At 39.0% G+C, this 21730-nt stretch overlaps 1 protein-coding gene across 3 annotated transcripts in view; it reads left to right on the top strand.

Annotated features, from left to right (window-relative positions):
- adam19a (ADAM metallopeptidase domain 19a) overlaps nucleotides 1–21730 on the top strand; it is a 95365-nt gene that overhangs the window by 21402 nt on the left and 52233 nt on the right. For all 3 annotated transcript variants that reach the window (XM_036596592.1, XM_036596594.1, XM_036596593.1), the window contains exon 3: nucleotides 10370–10446. In XM_036596592.1, the coding sequence (XP_036452485.1) occupies nucleotides 10370–10446 (77 nt within the window). The remainder of the gene's footprint in view (nucleotides 1–10369; nucleotides 10447–21730) is intronic.

Raw genomic sequence — 21730 nt, 5'->3', positions numbered from 1 at the left:
TGGCTAGTCGGTGTTAGCGTATTATTCTGTGTAAATAAGTGTATGTGTGTGTGTATGCGGTGGTGAGTGTGTTTTTATTCATTCAAGTGTGTTTGTGTTTACATTGCTCTGCTTGGCCCAGTCATTAACAGCATTGATAAGCTACAGAATAACACAGACTGGAGCAAGTCTGTGGGCACTGGCTGAAAGGCCTCTTTTGTGCAAGCCAAGCTAATCTTATATAAAGTGACGAGAGGAGTGTAGCAATGAGGCCAGTGAATGCACAACACATACACGGGAGGCTAATAGAGCTTGACGAAGGACAGCTAGCTGGCCATTCCAGTGTTCAGCACTTTTACGTAATGTTTTCTTTTTTTTTTTGTCTCTTTCTCATTCTGCACTGATAAGTCAAGCAGGTCAAGCAGCGACCCACTTTTCTGAGGTTATGATTTGTAAGGGGAGAAATGAATGAGGTTTTCTTTTAGTCACTGAAAGGCTTCCTATTGCATTGGAGTCTTTGCACAAGTTATTAAGGAAAGCTATGAAATGTTAGCAGAATAACAGCAGCCTCAAATGCTGTTGATTGTTTCAGTGAATAAAGCCAGTGTGTGTTTTAAAGTGCTTAAATTGACTCAGTACTATTCACGAAACACTCCAAAAAATGTAGAATTGCAGCTCATTTCTAAGAAGATGGACAGGCTGTGATTGGGCTTGAATTGCAGCTGTTAGGACTATGCAATCTCATCTTTTTGTGAGACCACTGGAATTCAAAAGTTGAGGCTTCATTGAAAAGACAGCTCAGAGCTTTGGTGATGTTTTAATACACCAAGGTGAATGGGATGACTTTTAAATCTGCCCTACAGTGTCTGTCGCCTACATGTTTCTGTGCTCCTTCTGCCAAGGTTGTGTATGTGTGTGTATGGTCTCCCACACAGTCTTCTCTCCCACTCTATATTCCAGAACTGTTGGAGGCTAAATGTAAAGCTTAGCTAAACATTTGCTTCGCTACAATTATCATGATATGCTCTATGTTTGCTAATTTCCTCAAGGAGTTTATTTGGAAAGGGTGCAAGGCAGTAACAACCACAGTGTTATAAACAAGTATATATATCATCATACGCAGTCTCAAGGTGCTTGGTAAGGTCTAGAGCTGCTACGATTATTCAAGTTAATGTTATTATTATTATTACCGTTGATTAAAAACTATTTTCTTGACAAATTGGTGATGATTGGTTAGCAGTTTACCTGTTAATATTTAGGGGTAGACATTGTCTACTGCCTGGTGTCAGTGGCCACAACATTTCACATATTGGCCCAAAAATGCAGAGCCTGAGTGGCCTCTTGATATTTTTCCATTCTTTTTTCCCTTTTAACAAACTTGTTGGATTGGAACTTCTTGAATTGATTAACTGTGACCATTGTGATATCTAACATGATGGTGTGGTGACCATGGTGGTTCGCATGGCATCACGGATGCTGTTCCGCTGGCTGAAGTAATATCACTCTATGAAATAATGTTTTATGTAAAACAAGGCAGTACATAAGCTGATGTTACACGGAGAGGACACCTTTTCCTGCATAGTGTTATATGTATTTTTAATGAATGATTGTTTTTTAATAGCTTCCTATTTTATCTAGTTCCAGTAAGCACTAGTATGCTCTTAAAAATGAGATGCCATAAAAGGTTCTTAAAAAGAATGTGGAATAACCACTTGTGGTTCCCCAAAAAAAAAAACTTCTTCTTTAGAGAACTATTATGGTCAGGGGGATGTGTGAGTAAGAATAACCTTTTTAAAGTTTAAAGAACTGCCACAAACTATAAAGGTTGTTGGAAAAACCCTTGGTTTTGTTGTAGAACTTTTTTTCATTATGTGAAGCTTATGTAAACTTTAAATCGTTTAACACACTCACAGATCTATTTCTCAAACATGGCTCTTTAGAGAAACCAAAAGAGTTTTTTTTTTGCTGTGGCTTTGCTCAAGAACACCTTCATGGCGCTTAAAAAAAATGTGATTTTCTCAAATGCAGCAAAAACTCTGGACTGTAGTGAGAATAGTCAACAATTCTTTATTCTGAGGAGTCTGGAGTTAGGCTGTATACCTTCGGAAGGCCCTAAATCAGATCTGCTGATTTAAAATTGTTCCACAAACCAGTGGAAAAAGCGCAATGCTGCTGGCAAATGAGCAGCAGAGGTCCAACACTGCAGCAGCTTCTTCAGGAACATAGTGCTGAGGCGGAATCTGGGCTTGGGTTTTAGGGCAGGGTGATGGGTTGGGGCTCATTTTTCAGTGTCATTTGGAAACACGGCGGTGCAAATTTGCCATATTTCTCCACTTCGAAATTCTCTTTAGAGACAGCGCAACACAAAGCATGAATGATGGTGGGTCAGGCAGGGCTGAATGTCATGGGGTGGCGGTGGTAAATATGATCTGGGAGTAACAAAGACAGACAATGGCAGACAGGTCATATTAAATAGGTCTGTGCCAGAACTGTCTCTGCACCAGGTACTGTTCTGTGTGCTTCAGCGGACTTCCAGCTGAGCTACTTCAAAATGCCAACTGAACATAATTTCTCATTTTCCTCACTCAGAATCCCTCCTTTTCACTGTTTTTCTAGTGCTAAGGATGTTGTGCACTGTAAGACTAAACTATGCAAGTAGGCTAGTAGCTATCTTGCTAAGATGTTATGTATGTGTTGCTCACAAGCTTATGAACACACAAAATAATGGTGGTTATGTAAATGAGAGTGGTTTTGGGCAGAGAATTATGTGGCCTGTTAGAGGAGAGAGGGTTGTTTTAGTGTAATTGGGTGGTGTGAGTGTCCTTTAATGAAATTTCTCAGTTGTCCTTGACTGCTATTGTGTGTTATAATTGCCCCTAATCATCTTAAAAAGGATCCCATGCTGTCAACCCACTTAGGTGACCTATGAGCGTCAGTGAAAGCTGAATACCCATCACTCTTACTCCCTCATTTCAATACACAGCCCTTTTATAAAACCTCCCAAAATTGCAGGAGTGTTTTTGTATTTTCACTGTGATAGCTAGAAGGCAGCGTAGGTTGGTGCTTTATTCTCATTGCAGAATTTACATTTTAACTTTACATCCTGCTTTGACTGTTTACCTCTTTGATGCTCTAAGAGATGTTCTACACTGCTGATCCTCTAAAAGTGATGCTTCGAGCGTGGGATTCCACAGGGAGCATGTTTTGAATGGATTATTTTTCAGTACATTAGGTTTTATATATATAACCACTGTCAGAAGAAAACCTTGTATCTCAGAAATGGTAGGCTTATATGAAAAGGAAGAAAATGTTCTTAACTTTAATGTGTGATAATGTACTGAGATTTTATCCCAGGTAATTTTCGGAGCATTTCTATTGTTCCATTCATCATAATATGGATTGAAACATTAATATATTAACGTGAGGAAGATTTCCATGCATATATTTTTGTCTAAAGATTTGTAGACACCTGCTTCTGTGTTCTGAAATGAAGGGTTTTAGTAGGAAGTTTGTCCTCCCTTTGCTGCAGTTACAACCTCTACTCTTCTGGGAAGGCGTTACACTAGATTTTGGAACATGCTGTGAGTATTTGATTGCATTCAGCCTCAAGAGCATTAATGAGGTCGGGTACTGATGTTGGACACCACTCCAACTCATCCCAAAGGTATTGAATGATGCTCCGTCAGTTTAGAGAACACAGTTCCACTGTTCCACAGCCCAATACTGGGGACTCTGTAACCCTTTAGCTGATGCTTGGCATTGGGCGTGGTGACCTGACATGGATATATCATTGAGCTTTTGCATCTTTGGTGCTATATAAGGAGCCTTTCTTGTCTATGCAGTGTGCCTCTCTCTTGCTGTGCGAGCTCCAGCTGGGCTAGGTGGCTTAGCGCTAGTATGGCTCCCCCAGCAGGGTGCAGTCCTTCAGGCTGGTGAAGCGGCTCTACAGCTCAGTGTGTGCTCTCTGTCAGTGGGCACCTTGTACTGGGCGCCAGGCTCTGCGGATCTGCACTCCTCTTTCATTTGTCATGCAGACGTAATCATGTCAGCAGTGGAGCGACCGAGTCCACCCATATAAATATTTATCCCCTGGCAGTGGAGAATATTCAGGCGCATCAGACTGTGTGTTCACATTGAGGTGTTGGTTGTGGTGGCTGGAGAAAATGATTTTTCTCCAATTTCTGTTTTAAATGTAGTTGATTGGATGTCTGTCGAGGACGATACGAACTGAGATTTCGCAAAAGCTCATCTGCAAAATATGTCTCAAAATATGGAAGTCATTTGGTGACCAGGAAGAAGAATAATTCCAGTCAGTTATCTTTACCCCACCTCACACCCTTTATTCTAGGGCTGTACAATATGGACACAGTACCATTATGCTGCATATTGTAATTGTGATATGCCTTGCAGTATATTAAAAACACGTTGGTCAATCCTTGGTGTGATATAATGTGATATGGTAAAAATAGAAATCCACCTGCTTTAGTTTTGACCAAAATGATTTATGTAGTGTTTGTCAGATCACCTGAATGGCTTCATTTATCTTAACAACCATATAAATTCATCTAGATCAGCGGTGTTCAATCTTGTGTACAAAGGGCTGGTGTGACTGCTGGTTTTCATTCCAAACAAGCAGAAGCACACCTGATTCCACTTGTTTAATCAGTTGAGTCTTCAAACAGTTGACCATGCATGCTCCTACTTTGTTGAACAAAAACGTGCAGCCACATCAGCCCTTTGCACACAAGATTGGACACCCCTGCTTTAGATGTGAGGCTGGTCAGGATGCTCATGGTGAAAAAAGAGGACGCCATTTGCAATATCACATTGCACAGGCCAGGGTTGCACTGATTAACAAACAATATTTTGCATAGCCCTTATTCCAACCAATGTCTCTTCAACTTTTAGGGATGAGATGGTCTGATTGTAATATCTGTGACAAAAATTATTACCATTTTTGTATTACTACCATATTGTTACAATATACTCAAAGTGTTCAAAATGCTCTAATACACACTGTGACCAGCAAATTGAATGTAAGTGAAAATGCCAGTGTTTCGCAGTAGTTGGCTTTTATAAGGGCAAAAATTAAACATTAGACATTAAAATCAGTTCACCATATTATATTGATAGACTTTTTAAATGAATCTCAGAAAATCGTCTACAGTTGAAAGAAATATGAAAGTATTGTCAGCAACACTTTTGTTATCAAAAGTTTTTTATGTTAAAATTTTAGCACCTCAACAAAACAAAAACAAACAGTAAAACAAGAGCAACTGACAACTGAGACAAAACCAGGGGGAAAAAATGCAAAAAGTAATGGAAGTTACAAGGACATTCATCACCTTAATTGAGTTTGTCTTGCAGTTCAAATGCTGCATAAAGTCTAGACATGTGATGCAAATAACATTTTACTTTGTATTACAACTTAAACCAAGATTTGGATTAATTCATAGTACATGTGCATGGATTACATGTGTAGTTCATTTAGATTAGGCCAGGTAAAACAGAATTTATGTAATTCCAAAAGTATATAGCCTCAGGACATTCCCAAAATATGTGAAAGAATGTATCATCAGAACTACGTCTGTGTACTGTACTCTAAATATATAAATATGTCATCTTGGTCCATGTTTTGCCAGAAGACTGTAGTGCTAGGCTATTTTCTTCCACTGTGACGCTGTGACAGTAATCAGCGTTATCGGAATTTTAATTAGTCTGGTCTTTCTTGGGTTTTATACTTCAGTATTTAGACAGGTAACCGTACCATCCCTACTCGAGACCCTCTTCTAATCTCCCCTGCTCTTATCCTCTTCCACCTCCTCCATCACATCCCTTCTTCCCCCTCTCCTCCAGCACTGTGAGGCCTCTTAGAATCACTAAGTGATTGCATACTCAAGGTACGATCTCATCTCCCCCCTCTCTTTCTCTCTCTCTCTCCCTCCCTCGCTCTCCCCCATCTCAACCTTTTCCCAGTTTGTGTTCGAGCCTGAATTGCTCTCAAGGCTTCTCCATCTCCTCTCTCCTCTTATCCCACTGAGCCGGGCTCTTCAGCCCATAATATTCTCACTTAGATCTAAATATACAGCGCTGTACTTTCAGCGCATTAAACTGACATTAATTATGCATCTCTATATTAAATACTGTCCTAGGGAGTGCTATTAGCCTGAGTTAACTCTCAAAGTTCTCTCCATGTGCATTGCGTGAAGGCCTATGAGATATACTGTATCTCAAAAAATAAAAGTTAGATCATTTTCATGAAGCACACATTTTGATAGGATTAAAACCTTAAGCACTGCTGTGCTATGGTAGGCCTACAACACAGGTAATCTCATACCTTAATCTGACATACCAGCATTATAGCAAGGAGATCATCCTTAAAAAACATGTTTAGACTTGTCCCTGATAATTCACTTGCAGCTCAGTCAAGTCTGGGTTGTCCATAGTGAGGCTGTTTATAGAATGTTCTAGGCATTTTGGTTGCTGCTGGCTCGAAAGCATTTCTATCCTCCTCTCTTGTTGTATCTCTCCAGGCTGGAGGGCCGGAGGGGGGAAGAGCTTGTCTATTGATGGGGGCTTCTTGGAAAAGGGATACATGTTTGATGAAAACCCTCAGCCTCCTACTCAATGGCGCTCTTTTTATCAGCTAGCACAGCTAACCACATGCAATGCATATAGAGCAAAGAGGAACGGAATAGCTAGCAGCTAGTGCTCGTGTGCTCTCTACAGTGGCTTGTTTTTCATAATGACTGAGTTTAAGTGTATTGCTGGCACTAAAATAAGTCAGTTTTTGCCTGAAAGGCAATGTTTTGTTCTGGTTGATGAGTGGGGAAAACACTTTTTTTCCCCTCACAGTCCATGTTAATTTTGGTTGTTTTGATACTAAAAAACCTTGTTGTCAATGTGTCTTGGTCATGGCATTTGGAGAGCAACATTATAATACGTGAGCATGGTAAATTAGTTAATAAAAAACATATTGGGTTCTGTTTTCCTGGGGCGATTCTCAAAGACCACAGACTGCAAATAGTAATTGGATGTAATGAGCCTGCTAGTTTCAGTGGGTTTTCATTGTTATATACCGTATATATGTAGTCAGACTTTTTAAAAAAAAATTGTGGACCATAATTTAAATGAAGTGAACAGCAAGAGAAAAATCCTGCCTGATAAGGACTGTATAAGCATTTCACACTGCATGCTAAATGAGGGTTGAATGGCCACGGCAACATAAACAACCCTTCAGCAGCTTTTATTCTGTGGTAGAAGTTGAAATTTGAGTTTGTGTAAGATATCAGATTACAGGGGTAAAGTTCTGTTCAACCAGGAGTGACTGCAGTATCTGTGGTGATACAACAAACTTTGTAGAATGTGAGCTCTCTGCCAAGCAGCTCTAACATCCAGCCACGTTAGTGGGAGAGAAGGAAAAAGACCACCTCCATCAAGGTGCTCTACAAAACTCAATTTTTACATTTTGTGAAATTGTGGGACTGACATTTCGTAAAGTAGAGCTTAACAGTGATTTTATCACATTTAAGGATTGGTTCTAAAATTCTAGATAGGTTACTCATTGGTAGTTGGTCAGGCACTACTAAAGAGACTTGTGGTTTGTGTGGGGTGGTTCTGTTTTAAAGGCCTGCTTATGCAAAATATGCTCTTATTCTGATTGGTTTGAGGGATCACTTGACCTCTGCAGCTTCCAACATAGTCCCACCCAGCTTAAATCCAACAAAGAAAAAAACTGCCAAAATCTCTCATTTTAAGCAACACATATTGCTATTTGGCACTCATTGATACATACAGGAACCCATAGGTTAACAAAATATGTTGACAAGTCTTTTAATTAGATATATTTGTACCACTTTATTTTGACAGAGTCTGCTATAGATGCTTTGTGGATGCACACATTGCCTTTACATATTATTCAACTAAATAATTATTAAATATTAACTGAACTTTCATTTGAATATAATAGATTCTATAAAATCTAATCCTTGATCTAAACCTAACACTAACCTTAACTTCAGCCCAGAATCTAAACCTCTAGGTGATTATCGAAATAAAGTGTGGCCAATATACATTTCCACCAGAGATTCTTTTTCAGCGCAGCACAGTCCGTCAAGGTTGCAGCTGTGTAATGTTGTCCTAATATGTACAGTTAACCCCTTAAAATCCCAGGCTTGTTACGTAGGATTATTGTTCAGTAACTACAGGGACTTCAATGCAAACTGGTTGAGCTGTTCGTAGAAGTGTGTAATGAAACTTTGGGTCAAATGATAAAATTAGCTTTTAGGAGTACCTTTTTTAATTGAACACAACCTGGACTAATGGATGTCAGTTAAGAGTTTCTCTCAAATGGGTGTCTCTAGTGCTGAGAAGCTCAAAAAACCTTACTTCCGCTGCCTCAAGCAAAAAGTCCTGTCCAAATGAGTGTGCAAAGCAGACCAGAAAGAGGAGGGCATGGTCATTAATTAGGATCCCAACCCATCAGATTACTCCAGTTACACACTTAACCAACTGTGCTAAGCTCAATGTCTATTTCCAAAAATGCTTCATTAGAGAGGCAGCCCTCACTAAATATGAGTGTGAGAGGCGTACCAGAGCAAATGTTTGCCTCATTCTATTCGCCATAATGTATTCCATTACTCTACTAAACCAGAGCAAATTAGGTGGACTGTTGAGTAGAAAGTGGTAGTCACGCCATGCAGTGAAGGAGAATAGAAAAGCCCATCTGAGTCTTACATTTTTGGCACAGCTCTGGAAACTTGTGAGCATGAGTTTGGAGTATTTTGAGGTTAAAGGTATACTCCAGCGGCTGTCAACCTAGTTTTTCTGCCACATCTTCAGTATATGGGCAGTTACTGTGTACAAAGATTTTCTTTCACTTAGAAAAAACAGAAAATGTGTTTCCAGTGAATGACTATTTTATTTTTTTACTAAGTACTGGGAAACACATTGAAATTACTGTCCGTAGTAATTGACCTTATGTTATAGATATTACATATTGACAGATTATGTTGAAAAACCCTTTAAGACCTTTCTTCAAGCCCTTTTTTAGGTTCATCAGATAAGTGTATTGCTAGTTAGCACTCTTTTCTTGTAGCTTGCAATTAATTTGTTTTTTCAGCTCTGTTATAAAGGATGTCTGTCCTATAACTGTACGTAATCATATCTATCTACTACAACACAGTATGATAACTATAATTATCAAGGCCGTTATTGCATGACCCACTGGAATTGCTGCACATTTCCAGCAGGCATTTTATTGGTGGAATCACAAAATGATCTGACTGTGCTGGGTCAGGAGAGGCTCCTTAGTATTCCAACCACAATGACTGAAATTCCCACAAAAATCCCATCACCCCATTTTGTGCTCTCTTTTTTTCATGGAACTGTTTGCTGCTCCAACTCTCCCACCACTACACACTATGCATTGTGCAGGACATAAAATGATCAAAATGACTGAAGACAGTATATTGTAGCGACACTCTTTGAACACTCATGAAAAGATAACAATAAAGCGAACAATAACTGTCAGTTATGGAATCAACAAGTTCATATCTACGCCTACAAGTGAAATCATTGATTACTTTGACATTATAAGTTGAATAATATCATATGTCAGTTATCCTATAACGACATTGTGAGTGTTAACAAAGGGGTGGGCAATATGACAACATGTTAATGTTCTCATGATAAATTATGCCACAATATTTTTTTCTGATTATTTCATGGGTGTCAACAATATTGTCAGCAACATCAGTATATATCTTAAAAATAATGAAAAAAGTGTGCCACTATTTTTTTTAGTAGTGCTACAATAAAAAATATGACAAAAACTATGAGTACAGTGATTTTTTTAATGTTTCACAGACTGTGCTGCACTAAATCCAATTTAACAGGAAAACTTATGCTGTCTTTGTAATGATTCATGCAGTTTTTCAGTGTTCTTTAAGTACTGACAATATCCACAATATGATCAGAAAAGTGTATTGGAACGCAATGTGGTGTAATTGGTCAAGATATCAATAAATATTGTATACCTCTACTTTAAACAACAACTACCAGTGTAGTAGCTACATAAACTCTGTAGTAACAAGTAGCTGATTGGATGTCAGCCCATTGTGCCTTTATGTTAATTCATTTTTACCAAATGCAGATCAGTAGTTGTTGAATTAAACAAAAGCTTTTGTACTCATAGTTTCTCATAACCTTTTTTTTTAATGTGGCACTATTGTTTTGCTGCAGCATTTTGTCTGATCTAACTAAAATATTATGATGCCTATTGTGTATTCTGAAAATGCCTTAAAGTATCATCATGTTAGAACTCTGCCTTATCACCTTCCCTTGTGTTAAAATGTCTGTATGCCCATGTCTGTATGCTCTATGTGTGTAGGAGCAGTTTCCAGTGAGGGGTGAGATTCTGGTCTCAGCACGGGATCTGGAGCTGGTGCTGGAAGTCGAACGCAATCAGTAAGTTTCCCCATTCAGCTTGAAAACGCATTGCCAAGACATGACATTTGGGAATGTATGGATACAACTATAATAAATAAGATGTTTTATTTATAAAGTGTCTTTCACAAATATAAAAAAAAACATGTACTACAAAGTAACAAGAAAAGTCTTCAAGGGAGTTTTGAAGGAAGAAGTAGAGGTGCAGTCTCTGACTAGCATAGGGAATTCTGAAGTTTAGAGGCTAAAACAAGGACATGTATAAGGACACGTACAGCATATGTAGCGTACTGCTCATCTGTCGGCTTCAAAGCCTTAGCCGTTGGTTCTCAGCAGGAACAGACAGTTGCCACGCTACTTGGCAACATTAGCTTAGCCCATTCTTCAGCTGTCACTGTGCTGCCAGCTTTTGATGAAATATACTCTTTGTTAATAAAGATTGAGGACGACAGCCCTGGTATATTATGAGAAATATTCCTTATTGTAGTTGAAGGCAGTTGAAAGATGTATGAGTAAGAGAGTAACTGTGCAGCCAAATTTAACCCTTAGAAGTCAAGAGATATTACATTAATTTATACATTCAAATACACCATTCGAATATAATTATTCAATAACATACTTAATTACATAGTTACATAACAAATTACATTTACATTGTGTACTAACAAGTTCAAAACTGCACTTGCAGCTTTCTTCCAGTCGTTTTAATGTCAAGCAGTGACAAAAACATATTAAACATGTAAGGTTTTTCTTTCTGCAGAACAAGATCGTACTCACAATGATAACTTTTCATCAAATTCAAATCATAATCAAAATTTTTATCTACTACTTACAAACACAAACATATCAATTGAAAGTTTAGAATATGCACATTTGACAGAATTTCCATGCTTGTTTTTCTCAAGCTTCTTGTTAGAAATGATTAATATTGATACATAATTATTACTGGTGAGAACTGTGACTCCTAAGGGTTTAATGTTCTCTGTTATTTTCATAAAGACAACAATGATGCTTATGTTGCTGCATGGGGCCCAGCTGCCTAATGAATGTTAATAGGAGGAAGCTGTATTACTGTGCGAGATTTCATCTGATTCTGGGAAGGCAGCCCGGACAGTGCAGGAAATGTGCTGGACGTTAGACGGACTGTAAATGGCTTCAGTTGTAGATCACATGACAGGGAAAAACAGGCCAGGTACCTCCATCACAGGCTGATTGATTAGCCAAATGCTGACAAATAACCATGGAGTTCTGTTGAGAATGGCAGCAAGGAAGCCTTGGAGGATAGATTTGGTTTCTGCAGAGACTCAGGGCTCGCATTAATGTCACTTGGCAGGGTATATGTTTGTGTTAACCCCATGTGATGACTCGTTTTCCCTCACTGTCTCGTCTGCTGTGGTTCTTGAAATGTAGGTCAGGACATACACACTCGTACACGGTCACGGACTGCAGCCAGAGGCCAAAAGGAACCCCAAAAACCTTTTTTGGACTTTTCAAGTCTAAGTACTTTCCCAAGCAGGTCAAAGTGAAGTAGAGAGATGTTAAAAGAGGAGACAGAGGACAGAGGGATGGCTAAGAATTTAGATCACGTCCTAACTTTAATGGGTCTTGGGACAGGGGAAAAGGCTCCAGGCCATTTGATGAATTGACTCCAGTCAAGATTTTTTTTTAACCATTTCCTGCCCTATTATCTTCCAGTATAGTCATAGCCAATTCCCAGCAGCTCTCTCCCCAATGCACATCATCAGGTCTGGGAGAACAGTGAGTATGTAGCCCGCCATTACTGAGCTAATGGCTGCACGCCTCCGCACACTTGATGAGTAAACACTAATCACTTGACCCTGCCATGTGACCATTCAGATCCCTGACCTGACTTACACTTTCATCCCAAAAGCACATTCAAAAATAAGTAGAGCAGCATACAACTAGCACATAAAAGAACAGGAAGCTGATATATATATTGAGACCACATGGGCTGTGACGTAGGAGTGAATCTGCTCCAAAAATGATCTTTTGCTCAATTTTCAGAAGAACTGCACCAGCCCAGAGGTTGTTGCCTAAACCCATATACAACTATTGTTAAATATTAAATAATATTAAATATTGTTACTTCAGTGAAACAGTGACTGACGTAGCCTAGCCAAAAAATCAAAAAAGGGGTACACCTAGAAAGAGTGCTTTTGTTCTCTTGCTTGGATGTATCCTCTGCTTGGTAGGGCAGCCTTTGGTTTTAACTTACACTATTTGCTAGTCTCTGTTACCTTCATGGTTGTTCTACTGTACTAATGTACTTAGGTATGACCCCCAAGTAGGCCCGTTTTCCCTTGTAAAGAAACACAATATAACCTTAAGGGCTTTGTTGTGTCTTTGAGAATATATTTTTTATTGTTTGAACCTTGGGGGACTAAAATGTGTCTGGACAGTACCCTTTTTTCTGACAGTGTACCCTTTCTGACATTATAGTATAGTACATCCATCCAGTAATGGATGGATTTGCTAAGAATTAGTTTTTGTTTTTTCTAAAGTGAAATGATAAAGTTCTAAGGTCAGAAATGTGAGCAAGAGCAAAGCAGTCAAATTGTTAAACCAACAGAACTGAATGAAACCAAATGCAATCAGTAACATCAGCAAGAAAGGCTAAAGTTCAACTGAGAAAAAAGTAGATACCTTTTGTCAAAAATACACTTTCTTCATTTGACCATGCTGAGAGAAGCACAAATCCATTAAAACTGTACTTAAGTGCATGTAACTGAGTAAAAGTAATTAGTTAATACCCACCTCTGCACCACCCCTCTATTACTTCTATCATTGATATTGGCTTGTGTTTCTACGAGTCCGTCTCTTGGCAATATCTGTTTTCCTTTACAAAACACATTAGTAATTTCTTTAAAAAACAAAACATCATTTCTATGCTTTTTGCCTGTTTCACTTAAATGAGTCAGGGGACTTGAGCAAAGCGCTCTGCAGTCTCTGGGCTTTACTGTATGCTTTTAGTTAATGATATAGAGTTTGTTTTTCTTGAGTCTGGGATTAGTGTGATAAGTCAATAAATGCTGCATTAAGTCAGCTAATCTGAAGAATCGAAACAGTAGATGAGAACAGCAGCCTTGTATTAAATGTGTGCATTTTTTAAAAATGTTTCTTGGGTTAGACGTACCGTTCTAAGGAAAACTTTAATTGATATTGAACCTTCTTTACACACACACACATCCCATTTACAACAATCCATTGAAAGGTTTTTTAAGGAAACAAGAATGGTTCTTCTGTTGCAGTAGACCAGCCCTGGTCCTGGAGATCTACCTTCCTGCAGAGTCTAGTTCCAACCTCAGTCTACCACACCTGATCCAGCTAATTAACTTCATTAGAACTCCTTGACTGGCTGAATCAGATGTGTTAGTGTTAGGTAAGGAGGGGGCAACATGTTAAAGCTACACTGTGTAGTTTTTGGGGCCATCTTAATTGAAAATGTGCGCTTTGGACCCCCTCCCCGAGTGGATGAATCTGATTGCAAGTGCACTGAAAGAAAATACAGAGAACTCAAAACTTGGTCAAAACTTGGTGATGCGTGTGTCTTCTAGATTTGACATGGCGTGCATGATAATGCAGTGTCCACATGACAGTAGATGCAGGTTAGAACTTCTCAGAGGAAAAAATTAATTGCTCAAATGTTGGTCATTGATGGCTCTATAGACAAAATGGTAATTCTCTCAAAATTCCATAGAATAAATAGCTTTAGACAAAAAGAGGACATGAGATACAGGAGGAAGAAGGAGAGGTAAGAGCATAGTTGCAAATAAATCTAAGCACGATTTGTGACTTTATTGAGATCTCTACTAAAACTCAAGGAGACAGGCGCGAGAGGTATTTTTCTCAGAAAAATAAATCTGAGCACCAGAAGACTTAGGAGTCTCCCATTGGGTTTCCATCTGATCTCATTGGGCCAATTCACCAGTGTTTCACCAATGGGGACATTCACCAATGTTTTCATATTTGGCATTTGTTCATAGGTAAGAACATAATCTACACACAGTCAAGAGCACAAAGGTGTGAACAGTTCTGCTGTTTAAGAACACATCATGAATCTCACTTTTTCTTAGAACCTTTTTCAAGAACAAGTTTAAGAAAAAACTTAGGAAGATATTGATACATGAGGTCCATTGCTGTCTAGAAAAAAACTACAGAGATATTTTTTTTTCCCTATGGGTAAACTATTGCAGGAAAGTAGATCTCCAGGAGTAGGGTTACTGACCATTGTTCTGTGGCATCACTCCAAAAGTCCATTTATGGCAACTCCACTTTTAAGAGTGTATGTATAATAATATGCGTAATATATATACTGTCCTGTTCACTGGTTAGTTTGAACACAACTTAAATGAAAGTTAATTTGTGGGAAAATCAGCAGGGGTTGTGGTGTGCCCTTTAAGACATTTGAGAAAGGAAAGTCGAAGAGACCAATATAATCTGACCTCTGACGTCTCCCAGCTCAAGTTCAGAGGTCTGCAGTCTGATGGCTCTGAGGCACAGAAGACTCCTAACCTGACCCTAAGCGCGGTCTATTAAAGTGAACATATTAAGAGTCTTGTATTTGTAATGCATTTTTTAGTTACAATTCTTGTGCGTGCATTATCATATCAATAGGAACTATCATAACAATTGTTCATATCTTTCATTTGTTTTGATTGGAAAAAATCCATTACATCTTAGATTCTTCTCCCTATCTTTCACTTTTTTACATCCGAAAAAGACAAAGTGAGCAAAAGAGACAGAAAGGAAGCAGGCTTTTCAGTGAGGCACTAGGAGGTTGCATTTCATTTTAATTTCAAATTCACGCACAGGATTAGATTACATTGCTCAATTTATGGTAATGAAGAGGTTTTGGCATCTATTATGTCCTCTCCTGAGATGGCTGCACTGTAGCTGTAACCATGCATGTAGGCAAGTGTGTGTTAGCGTGTGTATGTGTGTGTTGTGTGTCTTTGTGTGTCTGTGCTGAGTATGTAAGTGGATGGCTAGCAGACAGTTTACAGTGAGCAAGTGAATTTCTGGGGTATAATCAAACGGCATCTAAGCTTTAGGCAGTGGTTTTAACCCCGAGTAATGAGTTTTAATCTCCTGCGAGTCAGACTTTACACGATAACTTTTAAATTGGATTTTTTTAAAAGCTTATTCCACTGATTTCCTTATCTTTAAATGGAATCAGTCTCCTTAGAAATTAAGTTTGCTTGAACCTGTCTGCACAGTTGGCATTTAGAGTTTTATTGTGATTTAAATTTAGCACAAGCCTTTGATTGTGTGATGTAACTAATCTTAAAAGAGGGTAGTGGTTGCCTGAGCGTTTTTTTTTAAGAAGGTGACCTGGAGTAGTGCCTGCTGTGCTTCAGAGGGAGCATCAAAAAGAGCATTTGGAAAAGTGTAGAAGAGGTGAGGAAAGTGCTTCAAGGTAATGGCAATGTATAAGCACTTATATAAGACTGCAGGGGAAAGAGAGGGGAAAGGAACGAGAGGAGAGATAGAATGGCTAAGATGAGAGGTGTGTAAGAGAGCGACAGAGGTAAGGAAGACTTGAAGTGTGAAGAATGGTGATAAAGGCAAGAAGAGAAGAGAACAAGCGGAGTGAGGAGCATGGAGTGAAATGATAAGGAGTGAGAGAAGACAGGAATTGAGAAGCAGTGAAGAGAAATAAAAGGTGGTTCCGCTGGTCGGTTGCATAAGACAATTGTAACTTTCCACATTTGACCTCAAATGGTAGCTTAATTAAAGCCAGTGACCTACATAGTGGAAATTCTTCCCCCCATGGCCAAATACTAAAATCTTTATTTTATATAGTAAAGTTCAGGGCTTGACTTGTATTTTAACCCAATCTCCAGAAGTAACAGTGAAAACTGTCCACATCAAGGCCTCCCCTTGTAGCAGTTTGTGTTTGACTGTTAATATGTCAGTGTTTGCTGTGTTCACACCCTGTTGACAGATTTATGTAGATTCTTAGCCTGTGGGTGTTAAGTGTGTCACGTTTGCGGTAGCCTTGCAGTCACTTCTGAACCAAGTGTGGCCATCTGTTGCCTTATATAGTGGTAAACTCAGTAGTTTTCTTAAGAATTCTTGATAAAGAAAGTTAGCTCACCGATGTAAACAATGCCAGCGAGCGCAGCCACAGTAAGCACTCTTTAAGCTGAAAAATGAATGTCCTGCCCAGCTTAGAGTAGGAAACAATGCAGGATCTCACAATGTATGTATGTCTCCAGTTACAAATTGTGAGTATATGGATAAAAAAAACAAAAAGAAAACTAAACATGTCCCTAAGTAAGAATTAGATGTTTTTTTTTTATCAACCAGCTTGACAGAATGCTAAAAGGCTAACAGACTAATCCAGTAATATTCAGTTATTACTACAAAGCATATATGGATGATAAAAATATGTCACTGGAATGTATGTTACAAGCTTTATGTTACAACCTATGTGTTAGAATGTCTATGTATGGTATTGAACTCAGTGTGAAAAAGTGAATATACACCACCATTAGATTGGCATTAGCATAACGTGACAAATAACATAGCAAATGCCATAAGGGGGTTAGCGGAAATTGTTAAAGCGGATAAAGTTATGTTGGTACAGTACAAGTACTAGTGTGTTCTATGCTGTATTTTATGTTGGAGCATGTTTATTTTATTTCTAATACACATCATATATGAACAACCATGAGCACAATATTTTTAAAATTTGTTTACCCATCTTTTATTTTAGTTGATATTTACAGCATAAAATCTTTGGCACATGTCTACTTTAACATAAGATTTGGCAGTGATCTTGAATCTTGGTCATTCTTAGGCCAGCTTAAACAAGAATTTTCTACCCAGGTCAGTTAACGACACCACTGTTGATTGTAAATCTATACTAAGTTTATTGACTAGATTAGCACTCCTGATTCCCAGTGTAGTCTTTGTGGGGATTTATACCCCCCTTTTTGTCTGTAGATCCTGCTGACCTTTAAGATAATGAGAGGATGGCTGTGTGTCCCTCAGGATTCTTATCAGCATCGGAGCTGTGGAGTCCTTTCTGTGGTTGTCCATGGGGGTTGGGTTGGATTGTTCATTTGAAGGAAGACCGTCTTTAAAACCTCTCTGGAAGAGAATGGACCTGGGCAGTTCCATTTGTGTTTCCAAATCCCAGAGCATCTGTATCTTAGTTATAGTTTGTAAATAATTATATTAATGATGGGCTGCTTTTTGCAGTAGATGTTATTTGCTAGACTGTTGATTAAGGCCAGGCTTTACAAAGCAGAAAGATCATGTGATATATCAGAAGGCATCAATGAGTTCATCCATTTCTGCTAATGAGTGCATCTATTTCAGCTAGTTCTCCAGCGCAGGAAGTAGCACTGACGCAAATAAATTAAGCTATAAGCACTGCTTAGCGTAAGTGTTTTCCAATACCATCAATTCTAGAGAACAGTTTCTTAGAAAAGCTAAAGGTAAATAACAGGTCTAATGTGTCTGCCTGTGGGTAACGGTGTTGTGAGAAAAGTGCCTATATGTTTTTGTTTTCGCACTGTTTGACTCACAATGACTAAGTGTTTATAAATGCTTTCTTTGGCGCTGACAACAACATCTGCACGTCTGGCCCAAGGAGACTGACTCATTTTGGGGCTCTGTGCCTCTCCCAGTCTTTCTGTATAAGGCAGATTCTGTCCCGCTCAGAAGCAGCAGACGATGTTTATGTAATATGACTCCTCCCCATCTGTGCTTCTATATTCAAAGGAATGGTAACTTGTCAGCCATAACATACTGTCGTAGTTAATAAGGGCTCAGTTTGGGATAGTATTTCAGTTGAATGCACTCTAGCAGTGCCAGTCACTGTTCACTAAATGTAATATATGAGAAAAAAGGCCTGTAATTGCAATATTTGAGGCAACCATGAAACTTAGTGCTTAAAGGGTATGCTAACTTTAGTATGTAAGCACTCAAGTTTCAAAATGTTCAGTCCCCAGTCCATATTTCAAAAAAAAATAAGCTGATATCATAATAACTATCCTATTTACATAAATCCCTGTCGTCAATATTTTGTGATGCCATTTCAGCCTGCAGCAGGTTAGTTCACGCATTCACACTTATAAGGAGTGTTTCAGCCTGGAAAGAATGGAAAAGGGTCATGTAAAATGACTGTTTTTGGAACATAAAGCCACACAAACGTCATAAGTAGACCTTGTGGAAAAAAAAGAAAAATGTGGGATATGGACTCTAAGTTAAAGAGGCTTACATTACAAGGTTGAAGTGGCACAAATCTGATTTGAATACAAAAATATGATTTAAAATCTGATCTCTGGTCCAAATTTTAAATCTAATCTGTGGTCCAAGACTGGATACATGTCTCATATATGGTCATTCATTTCAGGGCTGAGGTCACACTAATGAAACATATGGGCCACTTGCAAACACAAATCTGAACCACCAAGGCAGACAGATCTGACCTGAACAAAAAATCTCACATTACGGCCTGTAATGTGAACATAGCCATAGAGAAGCGAGTACCATAAATAACAGCTATACTTGAAACTTTTTAAGTGATTCATGAGAAAAGGAAAACGTGAGAACGCTGGTGTCAGCTGCAAGTGTGATATATAGCTTGTAAATGATACTGCAAAATGAAGCGTTTTGAATATTGCTCAGCTGTGCTGGACAGTGTAAGTGTTCTTCCTGCCAGTACAAACTGTCACTGTAGTACGTTAAGTCCTCGCTGTGCCAGAGCCATGTGAGCGGAACACAGTTCACTGTTCCAGTCAAATCTAACTGCTCATCCAGAATCATGTTTTTGGATGAGAAATCCACGGCGGAACGGTTCTCAGAAACCTTCTTCAGCAGTGACTGTTTCCAAACTTTCTGGCTGCTCTGCTTGTGTAACTGATCCTCTGCTGGAAAGGAGGCTTTGCAGTACAGAGAACTTGGAGCCTGTAGGTATGGAGTTTGTGTTTTCCTCACTGGGGAACAGTGCGTATGATTGTTTGAGCATGAAGCCAGCAGGCTTACAGTGCGCAGCTAACTCACTGTATTGTTAGCACTGAAATATTTATAGTCCCTCCCCCACCCTGCCCCCAATATCCTGCCACGTCTCTAGCCTTAGCCCAAAAGGAGCACTCACGGTGGAAGAGAAGAACGAGAGAAAGAAGGAAGGAGAAAAAAGTGAACTTGGTTTTATCGCCTTCCTTCCTTTCTTTTTCTTTCTTTCTTTCGTTTTTTTACTGTCTCTCTCTCCCTCATTCTCTCTCTATATATAGATCTTTCTCCCCCATTCTTTCTCTCCCTCTCTCCCCATTCTCAGTGTCTGTCTCTCATTCTCTCTCTCCCCTAATTTTCTTTCTGTCTCTCTCCTCCCCTCATTTTCTCTCTCTCTCTCTCTCTCTCTCTCTCTCTCTCTCTCTCTATTCCTCTCTCTTTCTCTCACCCTGTCTCTCTCTCCCCCTCATTCCCTCTACCCCTAATTCTCTCTCTCTATGTCTGTCCCCTCATTCCACCTCCCCCTTACGTTCCCTCTCTCTCTCTCTCTCTCTCTCTCTCTCTCTCTCTCTCTCTCTCTTCCTCTCTCTGACTCACAGCTTTTGTCTTAACTATTATGGTTCATGTTGTATGAGCTGATTGCCCACAGATGGTGCTGCTTAAAAGAGGGAAGGAATGTTATGCCCTTAGTGGGTCACTGGGTCATTTCTCTACACATATACTACACATCTCTCTCTCTCGCTCTCCCACTTTCTCTCTCTCACTCGCTCGCTCACTCACTCAGATTTGGCACCATTTCACCTTCAGACAGCTTGCAGCTGGCCTCTCTATGTCCACTGTGTTTGAAAACCTGGAAATGAGCACCATGTTTTGACACAATGAAAAAGAGAACATTTGCTGTACAGGATGTCACTGTGTGTGTGTGTGTGTGTGTGTGTGTGTGTGTGTGTGTGTGTGTGTAAAGTGTGCTTCTTGCTGAGCTAATGTTCTCTTTATCCCCGAACTGATTTATCATATTGTCCTGTCTGGGCGGAAATACCCCACCGCCGTAGATAAAGTTATTTGTTTCAATAAACATCACAATGTGATCTGCTAATCCAGTATAGAGCATTCCGATATTCTGTCATCCGTCACTTTGACTTCCAGCAGAGCTTGTCAAAGCTGCAGATGCATTCAATAATACAGTCGGGGAAAAATAGCAGACTTTCAAAGATGACTGACAAAGAAAACAAGGCAAAGTATGGGTTTCTATTAAGTCACCCCCAAGCTCTCCAAGAGTCAGTCTCTCCTAAATCTGTCTAACATTAAATGACGCCTTTTGCATTTTCTTATTTTTCTGTAGGGTTTTCTCTAAACGAGAGAAAGAAAGGAAAAAGAGCAGTCTGGAAAGATTTTTTTTTTCATGCCAAGACAGCTTGCTAAAGGGACAAAGCATTAGACGTTCACGCATTCAGATTAATGTTTGGTAAAATGTCATTTACCGTTTCCTTATTTGTATCAACAGAAATAAATAAATTGTGTTTATTGATACCAGTATGTCATACTGGTATCAGAAACAACATAAGCAAGTCTATTTACATATTCCACTTTTTTCAGCTTTCAGCTTGAGTAGGTTTATGTACCAGCAGCAGTCGGTATTTACTTTTACATGACCATTTACAACCTCTTTTTATTTGTTGAAACACTCCTTATAACTTCAGCATGAATGGGTGTTAAATAGGGACATGCATTACAACTAATTTTAGTATTTGATTATCCACAAGAGTTGATAAACAGATGTCCAGTTAACCACACTGAAGGAAAAAAAAACATGAAAAACAACCAAAAATAGGTATTTCGGTTTAAGTTAACTGAGGGCTGAAGGTGTTACAAGGCTAAAAATCAGTAGCACAAAAGTGTAGCAGTGAGCAGATAAATACATGTTTTTTATTCAAATAAATAATAAAAAAATGTAGTTTTTGTGTTGGATAAGTAACAGTTCAGATGTCATCAGGGCTGATGAGGACTTACCATTTTACATGGCATCTTCTCTCTTCAATGGACAATATACCAACATGTAGGTTTGTCACAGAAATGTGTTTTCACTGTTTCTGGACATAGCTAATGTCAGGCAGAGTAGCCTATTCAGCATTTAAGCTGCACTACATCTGTCATAATTAACTATACGTCTTGGCAACATACTCATGTTTAGGCACTCCTGTTTCAGAGTGTGATATACAGTCTCCTGTAAAACCATTGGAATATCAAGGCCAATTCTTTTGTTTTCGCTTTGTGCTGAAGACATTTGGGTTTAAGATCAAAAGATGAAAAGAGAAGACGA

This window comes from Colossoma macropomum, unplaced genomic scaffold (assembly GCF_904425465.1).
Source record: "Colossoma macropomum unplaced genomic scaffold, Colossoma_macropomum, whole genome shotgun sequence".
Classification (NCBI taxonomy): domain Eukaryota; kingdom Metazoa; phylum Chordata; class Actinopteri; order Characiformes; family Serrasalmidae; genus Colossoma; species Colossoma macropomum.
The sequence above is the reverse complement of the archived record's forward strand: the minus strand, read 5'-3'. Positions and strand labels throughout refer to the sequence as shown.